This window comes from Melozone crissalis, unplaced genomic scaffold (assembly GCF_028551555.1).
Source record: "Melozone crissalis strain CALT ecotype California unplaced genomic scaffold, PUWL_Pcris_2 ptg000132l_1, whole genome shotgun sequence".
Lineage (NCBI taxonomy): Eukaryota > Metazoa > Chordata > Aves > Passeriformes > Passerellidae > Melozone > Melozone crissalis.
Genome location: NW_026535905.1, coordinates 5,799,031 through 5,808,228, shown reverse-complemented (window position 1 = coordinate 5,808,228; position 9,198 = coordinate 5,799,031). Strand labels below are relative to the sequence as shown.

The window sequence follows — 9,198 nt, the reverse complement described above, 5'->3', positions numbered from 1 at the left end:
AGGGGTGAAGCCAGGACAGAGCAGAGCACTGCATCCATCCAGGCACTGCAAATCTCCACACCTGCAGCCATTTCATCAAAACCACAGGTGCAGAAATGGGCATCAGAGCCTGGGAAACCAGGATCTGTGGCTTCTCCCTCCTCCCTTTGCAGGTTTACGTTGTGTTAGGAAATCAAGTCATGGTTGATTTGATGGCTGAGCCATCAAAGCAGCAAGAAGCCCAAGAGTGCCTGACTGACCTGGCAGGGTCCCAGTGCCATCAGAGTGCCACCAGGCTGGCTCATCCATGCTGGGATGTGCTGGGCACAAGGTTTGTCCCCTGTCCTTTGCCTCACAGCCTCACCTGGCTCAGCTGCAGCTGGCAATGCTGGACTCAGGCCTGGCCCTGCAGGAGGCTCCTGGGGCAGCCTGGAGTGGGCAGCAGTGACAGGGACAGTACTGGGAGCAGCCCAGGGCCCCTGGAGGGACATGGCATGAGATATGGATGGCGTTGATCTGTCCACAAAGACAGTCAGAGAATGACATCCTGCAGGGCTGTGCATACACAGCTGTTTGCTGTGATTCTCTGCCTTTTCTGCTCTCTCTGTGAGCACCTGGCTATTCCATGATTTTCTTGGACCATGAGCCTGAGGTAAGCAGCCTCTAGTCCTCCACTTCATTTTTTCTCCTTTTGCCTGTCCTGTGAAACCTCACCTATCCCCTTGTCCACTCCCCATATTGCCCTCTGTGAAAAATGCGTATTTTATGATTTGCTTTTTGCAAATATTAAAATGAATATTATATGTGTTATGTTAGAAAGTTATGCTGTGTTAGTTTGCTTAAGTAGTGTGTTAAATATAGTTTTAGGTTATAACATAGTGTTAAAAGAGAGACTATGCTATGTAAGATACTTTTTTTAAAGAGAGGAATGAGGAACTTGCACCGAGATAGCAGCCACAGGACACCTGAATCTTTCAGAGAAAGAGAATTTATTACTCCATTATCAGAAGAAAAGAACTTCTTCCTGCCTCACTCAGCCCTGACGAGCCGTCAGGATTCAGAGGAAGAAGTTGACACTGACCAGACAGAATCCTGTGTTGGAATGGAATTGATGTCAAGAGGTACCTGGACTGTCTGTAACTCTTTGTTTTTTATTGTCTTATATTGTCCTAATCCTAACTGTCCAAATTATTATTACTCTAATTATATTCCTATTTTCATAACAATTTTACTACTATTAAACTTATAAAATTTTATAACCAAGCGATTGGCGTTTTTCACACCTCGCTCACCCTCAGCCCGCCCGAGCGCGTTTTCCCGTCCCCACGGAGAGCACAGGCCTGTGTCACACGCGCGTGCACGAGCCCAGGTGTGCACACATCTGTCCACGTGCACGCGCGCACACGCGAGCACGCCCCGCCCCTGACACGCGCGTCCCGGTCCCGGTCCCCGCACCATCCTCGTCTCGGTGCCCGTCCCATCCCTGTCCTGGTCCCCGTCCGGTTCCCGTTCCGATTCCCGCCCCATCCCCGTCTCGGTCCCCGCCTGGTCCCGTCCTGGTCCCCGCCCGGTCCCCGCCCCGTTCCCGCCCCATCCCCTTCTCGGTTCCCGCCCGGTCCCGTCCAGGACCCCGGTTCCCGGTCCCCGCCTCATTCCCCGTCCTGGTCCCCTCCCGGTCCCCGCCCCGTTCCCGCCCCATCCCTGTCCCGGTCCCCGCCCCAACCCCGTCCCTCTCTCCGCCACATCCCCGCCTGGTTCTCGCCCCATCCCCGCCCGGTCTCCGTCCCCGCCCCGTTCCCCGCCTCATTCCCCGTCCTGGTCCCCGCCCTATCCCCGCCCATCCCCGTCGCCATCCCCGCCCGGTCCCGTCCCGTTCCCGCCCCAGCGGCGCGGGCGGAAGGGCGCGGGGATGGAGCCGCCGGCCATGGAGGGGCCGCTGCTGGTGCAGCAGAACCCCAAATTCGGCACCAAGGTGAGTCCGGGCATCCCTTCCTCCCTTTCCCTCTCCCTCCCCTCCTTCCCTCCCTCCCTCCCTCCCTCCCTCCCTGCCTCGGGCCGGCTCCCGGTGCCGCTCCCGGTGCCCGGTGTGACCCCGCTGCCCGCAGCGCTGGAAGCGCGGCTGGTCCGCGCTCTACCCCGCCAGCCAGCACGGCGTGGCCCGGCTCGAGGTGTTCGACTGCAAGGAGCCGTCGGCGGCCGGGCGGGCGGGCACCCGGCGGCTCGCCCGCACCGTGGTGCGCCTCAGCGACTGCACCAGCGTGGCCCCGGTGGGCGAGGGCGGCCCCCGCGCCGGCACCGCCGCCTTCCGCCTGGAGACCCGCGAGCGCAGCTTCCTCTTCGCCGCCGAGAAGCAGCAGAGCGAGGAGTGGGTGGCGAAGCTGTGCCAGATCGCCTTCCCGGTGAGCCCCGGGCTGGGGGCGGGACACGGACATCAGCGCGTGGGGGTGGCCCGTTCGCACCTGGCAGCTCGGGGAGGACACCCCGAGGTTTGAACCGCCCGGCCCTGGCGCTCCGGTGCCCTCTCGATGGCTCCCGCTGTGGTTTGCGGGACTCCTCAGCGTGCTGGCAATAATTCGAGGTTGTGGCTCCAAATTTCGAGTCGGGCTCTTCTTGCCCGGTGAGGAGCCCCTGCAGAGGGCTGGCAGGAGGCCAAGCTGATGGCCAGGAGCGTTTCCTCTTGGCCCAACCATTGCTGCCTTTCCTGCCACAGCAGCGACAGAGGAAGCACAGCCTCAGAGCCTTGCAGGACCTGTCTGGTTCCAGGAGCTGGAACCTCCTTTCCCAACCTTGGGGCTCAATCCTGGCTGCCGCTGCTGTGGGCACCCAGCTTTGGAGCACTGTCCAGCTCCATCCTCTGCAGCCCCTGGAGCTGCTGGTCCTGGGGAGCCTTGTAGGACCTGTCTGGTTCCAGGAGCTGAAACCCTCTTTCCCAACCTTGGGGCTTATTCCTGGCTGCTGCTGTGGGCATCGCATCTGTGCTGGGGCTCTGGAACGCTGCCCAGCCCCATCCTTTGTAGCTCCTGGAGCTGCTGGTCAGCCAGGGTGCCCAGCCAAGGCTCTCTGGGCAGTGGGTGCCCTGGCACTGAGGTTTCTGTGCCCTCTGGGACACAGCCCATGCCTGCCCAGCTCCTCAGCGCTGCCTCTCCCTCCTGGCAGGGTTTGCAGAGCCCTGGGTTGGGCTGCAGCTCATTCCAGCCTTGGAGTGCTGGGCAGAGCTGGGTGCACAGCTGGTGGTGCCAGGATGTCCCCTGAGTGTGATTTACCTTTGTCCCTCCCTGCAGTCTCCTGGCAGGCCAGGTGTGTCTGTGCTGGGAGGCACTGGTGGCAATGTCTCTGTGGCTCCTGGTGCAGCCAGGGTTGCAGTCTTTGCCCTCAAAGTGGCTTGTGGGGCTGAGCTGGGGACACAGCACGCCCTGGGAGTGGGGCAGGGTGGTGGCCAGGCCAGGGAGCACCTGCTTGGAGCTTCCATCCCCACATGGGAGCCATCATTTGTGTGCCTGAGGTCCAGAAGCAAGCTGAAGGTTTGGGAGGATGTGAGCAAAAGGTTACAAGGCTGGCATGTGTTTTGGAAAGGCCTGACCTGGAGCAGGAGGCACAAGAGCTGCACGTGGCTGGAGATCCTCAGCTGGGATTGCTGATCATCTGCATGGAGAATGTGATTTTGTGTCATGTTCCTGCCCAGAGGGGATGCAGGGTCCAGCAGATTGGAGCTGGGGCCAGAGATCATTCGGAGTTCAGAAGAGATTTTTTTTTTTTAATTTCCTTTTGAAGATGAGGAGAAGTGCAGTCAAATGGAGCCTCAGAGGCTCTGGCAGATTTGGTGGCCCTTGGCTTTCCAGGTTGGAGCTCTGCTGTGCTGGATGCTTCAGCTGAGGAGGAGCTGCTGCTGTCAGCTCTCAGGACATGAGGTTTTAGGACCCAAACACAGAGACTGGATGGCCCTTTTTTGGGCTTCTTGTTAAGAAGCTCATGTGTGTGTGTTTAAAACTGAAACTGCAAGATGCACCCTCTGCTGCAACCCCAGGAACAGCTCCACACACTGAACGTCCCTTGTGTCATCTGTAGAGAGCCTGTAACTGTGAGGGGCTTTTCTGCAGGAGGATCTGTGAAAGCACCACGGGTCTGTGTCCCCCCCCCAGGCCCTCTGGGGGCCCTGCTGCTGGGACACAGTGGTGACAGCCTGTGTGTTGCATTTTCAGTTCTGCATGTGCTAAAATAGAAACGCTCGCTTCCCCTCTGCAGGCTGCCCCTCCTCCTGAGCAGGGCAGGACACAGGACACCCTGTGTCACCAGGCCACCAGCCCCCTGTCCTTGGGGTGCTGTGGCCAGGAGGGTGTGTTTGGGTTGTGCCATGCTTTGGGGGCAGCTCTGTGGGTGCAGAGCCCAGAGCTGGGGACAAGGTGCTGCCAGGAGCTCAGGGAGGTCCCCCCAGTGCTGCCTGGCCCTGTTGATCTGTGTTCATGTGGTCTCAAGGGATCCTGTGCCAGCTCTGGGGTGGGCAGGGTGCAGGACAGCCAGGCTGTGTGGGGCCATGGAGGGCAGCAGGGCCATGCAAGGGGGGCTGGGGGCTGCTGTGGGAAGAGTGCTCTGGGTCTGATCTGCTCTCCTTTGTCCCTTGCCAGGGCAATGGCCCCAGCGATGGCCTGGGGTCACAGCATGGCCGAGAGGGCAGCGGGGAGTCACCAGCCCTGGAGATGGCCGTGAACTCCATCTACTACACCAGAGATGAAGGTGGGACCTGCTCTGCCCTGACCTGGGGACACCTCCCACAGAGCCTTGTCCCATCACTGGGGCCGTGCTGGGCATTGCCTGTGTCCCCTGAGCAGCCCTGTCCCCACAGTGGAGCCATGTGTGTCCCCTGAGCAGCCCTGTCCCCACTGTGGGGTTGGCTGTCCCCTGAGCAGCCCTGTCCCCACAATGGAGCCATGTGTGTCCCTGAGCAGCCCTGTCCCCACAGTGGAGCTGACTGTCCCCTGCCCTGCCCTGAGCAGCCCTGTCCCCACAGTGGAGCTGGCTGTCTCCTGAGCAGCCCTGTCCCCACAGTGGAGCCATGTGTGTCACCTGAGCAGCCCTGTCCCCACAGTGGAGCTGGCTGTCCCCTGAGCAGCCCTGTCCCTGCAGTGTGTGTCCCTGAGCAGCCCTGTCCCCACAATGGAGCCATGTGTGTCCTCTGAGCAGCCCTGTCCCCACAGTGAACGCCTTCTGGGTGACAGTGCAGAGGACAGAGGCTGCAGAGCGCTGTGAGCTGCGTGGCACCTACGTGCTGAAGGCTGAGAGGGACAGCCTGGTGCTGAAGGACCCACGGACAGACAGGATCCTCTTCGTGTGGCCCTACCGGCTGCTGCGCAGATATGGCCGGGACAAGGTGGGCAAGGGGGGACCCCACTGTGCTGTGCTGCAGCTGCTCCCCTGTGCAAGGCTGGGCTGATGTCCTGCAGCCAGCATTGCTGCAGCCCCTGGTGGCCCTGGCTGTCCCCAGGTCCTGCCTGTGTCACCGTGCTGGAGCGTGGGATGGTGGGACACTCGTCCCCTCTGTGGCTGTCCCACTGCTCTCCTTCTCCATCCCAGCAATTCCCAGCTTGTGGCAGGAGCAGGGACGTCCCTTAGTGCTGCACATACGCTGTCCCCAGGCTCCAGGAACTGCTCCTGACAGTCCTGTCTCTGCCCTGGGTTCAGTCCCTCCCTCCTAAGCATGGTGGCCGGAGCAGAGGGGCTTTGGGACACCAGTTGCTCTGGATTTGTTCACTCTGTGGGGGGAACTGCTCCTATTCTCACTGACCTTTGAAGGTCTCACCCTCTCCAGAGTCTTCTTGCAGTGAGTCCCCAATCTGCCTTGCTGCCACCCTGGGTGCAAGGGCCATGCTGGACAGGGAGAAGTGGTGTCCAGGGGGGGCTGTTCAGTGGTGTCCAGAGGTTCTTCAGTGATGTCCAGGGGTTGTTCAGTGGTGTCCTGTGGCTCTTTATAGCAGGGACCATGTTGGCCACACTCTGCTTATGGTGCAGCACATTCCCAAAGCATGGGTAGAAACCGAGCTGCCCTTGTGGGGGTGTCCAGCTCATCTGCAGAGCTGTGCTGGGGACAGGAGGAGAGTTGCAGGGTGTGGGGGAGCTGCACCCACAGTGACCTGAGCAGAGAGGGTCTGATTGTGCTTCTGTTCAGCAGCACTGACCCATAAAAAGGAGTTTGTCCCCAGAGAGCTTTGTGGCAACCACAGGAGCTGCTGCTGCCTGTGAGAGAGGCAGAAAATCCCGAGGCTCAGGAAGGGTGTGGGCGTCAGCTGGTGGGAACCTGCTCACCAGAGAGTGTTCAGGCCAGAGGAAGCAGAGCCCTGGTGCAAGACTTCTCTTTAAAGGACCTTTTACCATGAACAGATTAATGCTGGTAGGTCAATGCTTTGCTAACTCTTGGTAACTGAGCTGCTGCTGAGCTTTCTCCTGTGGAAAGCTGTGTTCTTCCTTGTGTTTCTCTTGCTTCCAGAGCACTCCCTTCTTTCCTAAGATTCCATACTAGTTTCCCCTGCTGAACTGTCACCTTCTCACCCTACTCCTGCCTCAGTGTTGTTTCCTAGACCATCTGGTGCCAGTGGTAGAAACTGCTGGAAACTGCTCGGGTAAGGCAGCAGGGCTCCAGCAGGTGCTGCAGCTCTGGGGCACTCACAGTGATGTCCCCTTAGGTGTGCTCCAGCTCTACAGCTTGTAGTGTGGCCTGTCCCTGCCCAGCTGCTCTGGCCCTTGCTGTAGAAGTGGAAGGAGCAGGATTTCAGGGCAGGATTTCAGAGCAGGATTTCAGGGCGTGCAGGATCAGTGCTGCAGCCACACGCCCTTTGGTGGCAAGCACAGCTTTGGGTGCTGAGCAGGACGTGCCCCTTCTGCTTCCCCTCCAGGTGATGTTCTCCTTCGAGGCTGGCAGGCGCTGTGACTCAGGACCTGGCAACTTCACCTTTGAGACCAAGCAGGGCAACGAGATCTTCCGGCTGGTGGAAGCCTCCATCCAGGAGCAGAAGGCTCAGGTGGAGGAGAACCGGCAGAGCTGTGACTCGCTGGAAGCCGAGAGCCCCGGCATGGTGCAGATCCGCCAGGCCCTGGCTGACAGCCTCAACCTGGAGCTGCCTGCTGAGGTGGATGACCCCAAAGCAGGGCTGGCACCCAGGGCTGGTGCAGCAGCAGAGGAGAGAGATGCCACAGCCCTGCTGAAGAGCCGGACTCTGCCAGAGCTGCCCGTGCCACCGGCCAAGCCCACGGTATCCAGCACCCCTCCACGCTCCCCTCTGCCCAAGGTGCTCCGTGCTGTGCCACCCTCTGAGGACCCTTCCAGCGTGTACTCAGAGCCCCTGGACTCGGTGAAGGGCCTGCAGCTGTGGCCAGACCCGCTGTACTCGGACCCTGTGGACAGCAAGGCCCTGAGCGTGGCCAAGGCGCCCGGCGGGGCCGTGGAGGAGCCGAAGCCGCGGCTGCCGGTGCTGCCATACTCAGGCCCGTACGAGCAGGTCCGGGCCGAGGGGCAGGGCCAGGGCAGGGCTGAGGGCCAGGGCAGGGCTGAGGGCCATGGCCAGGCTGCCCCTGGGCACAAGGAGCACATCTATGACGAGCCCGAGGGCCGTGCCCCCCGCTCGCTGCATCCCTTCACCTACATCTACGACGAGGCGCGGCCCACGAGCGAGGCCTGGCGCACGCAGGGCCACGATGGCAGGGGGGGCTATGAGTACCCCTACAACCCCAGCACTGACGATTACTCGGTCCCCAACTTCCCTGCCAAGGCCAAGAACCCCAAGCCAGTGCCAGCCCCCAAGCCCCAGGCAGCCTTTATCCCCAAAGGGGCAGAAAGGCTGGAGGAGCCTGGCAGGCGATGGGGCAGCGCTGCCCCCGAGAAGGTGCTGACCAAACCCAGCCTCAACAGCAGCAACAACAACAACGTGGAGGTGCTCTACAGCCAGGTGGTGAAGCCCCAGCAGCTGCAGAAGAAGGAGCAGTGTGTGGATGAGTACAGTTTGTCGCCTCTCTATGAGGATTTAGGGGAGATATAAGTGCTGCTGCTCTGTCTGTATCCCAGCAGGGACTGGGCATCCCAGTGCCAGCTGGGCTTCTCCTCCCCAGGATGACCTGGGACTGTTTGGGCTCTTTTCTCACCAGTGCTGAGGGACTGTGTTTTTCTGGAGGGAAACAGCAAGAGAGCTGTAGCTGGAGCAAGCCCCAGTGTGTTTCTCCAGCTCTGGAGCTGGCTCCACTGTGCCTTCTGATCTGCAGGAGGGTTGGTGTTTTCCTGTACCTGCTGCTCTGGCTCTGCTCTGGCTTCCTGTCTGACCAGGCTGCAGGGCTCTGGTGCCTTTTGTGGTGTGTGGAAGGCTGCTTGCCATCAGTCTCCAAAAGTATTTTTATACAAAGTTATTTTAATATTAAAGTCTTTATGTCTCAGAAGGACACGTTTGCCTGTGGCATGGATGGGGAGGTGCAGGTGCACGTTTGTGCCTGTGCCAGAGCTCCTGAGCTCAAAGAAAAGTGCCTGCCAGGCTGAGCTGTGGCTGGATGCCCTGATGGCAGGGGATGAAGGGAAATGAGAGTCAGGCTCAGATATGTGATGGCCTCCAGGCACAGGGCTGGGCAGGGACAGTGCCAGCTCTGCTGCAGCTCTGTGGCTCTTGGTGAGTCACAGGATCTCCTTCTCCAGCTGATCCCACTGCTGATCCCCCCCCACTCCCAGCTGCTTTGGGAGGCCTGGAAGGGCCCAGCCTGGATCCCATTTGGTTTAATGGCCAAATCTGTGATGCCAAATCTGTGTGGTTTGTGGCATTTCTGTGTGGCCAGCCTTGGCCAGGAGCAAACCCAGGGTCAATACAGGTTGTGCTTTCTGTGTGGGACCACACCAGGCACGCTGGCATTGGCTGTCCCCACATCTGCTGGTGACTTCTGCAGGTCTGGCAGCCTGTTGGTATCTAAAGAACAGGCAGGTGACAGGCAGCACTGTGCTACACCTGTGAGAGGGCTAAGCTCAGCTTCTGCAGCCCCAGCTCAGCCAAACTGGGGAAATCTGCAGGTTCAGGTCCCCAGGCTGGTGATGAGGTGATGAAGTAATGAACTCTTTATCTGGAGCCCAGGTTGCAGGGGGATGCCTCAGTGCTGTAAAACCACAGCTCAGCTGTGGCCAGGACCAATTTGTGGCTGTTCCCTCTGCTGGGTCCTCTTCTCCACTGGGGTTTTGCTGCAGGAGAAGGGGAAAAGTCT

The 9,198-nt window shown here is 60.0% G+C and overlaps 1 protein-coding gene across 1 annotated transcript; it reads left to right on the top strand.

The window, feature by feature from the left end:
* Nucleotides 1-1,854: 1,854 nt before the first annotated feature.
* DOK1 (docking protein 1) lies at nt 1,855-8,326 on the top strand. The gene is made up of 5 exons (XM_054293311.1): nt 1,855-1,951; nt 2,085-2,378; nt 4,602-4,710; nt 5,172-5,344; nt 6,864-8,326. Exons 1-5 carry the CDS (start codon nt 1,889-1,891, stop codon nt 8,001-8,003), a joined length of 1,779 nt encoding a protein of 592 aa, XP_054149286.1. The 5' UTR covers nt 1,855-1,888; the 3' UTR covers nt 8,004-8,326.
* Nucleotides 8,327-9,198: the final 872 nt, after the last annotated feature.

Excerpts from the sequence above, each read along its gene's own strand:
- DOK1 (XM_054293311.1), top strand. The coding sequence starts at position 1,889 with ATGGAGCCGCCGGCCATGGAGGGGCCGCTGCTGGTGCAGCAGAACCCC. Across the intron at positions 1,952-2,084 it reads ACCCCAAATTCGGCACCAAG|CGCTGGAAGCGCGGCTGGTC; the intron begins GTGAGTCCGGGC and ends CGCTGCCCGCAG. Across the intron at positions 5,345-6,863 it reads GCAGATATGGCCGGGACAAG|GTGATGTTCTCCTTCGAGGC; the intron begins GTGGGCAAGGGG and ends CTTCCCCTCCAG.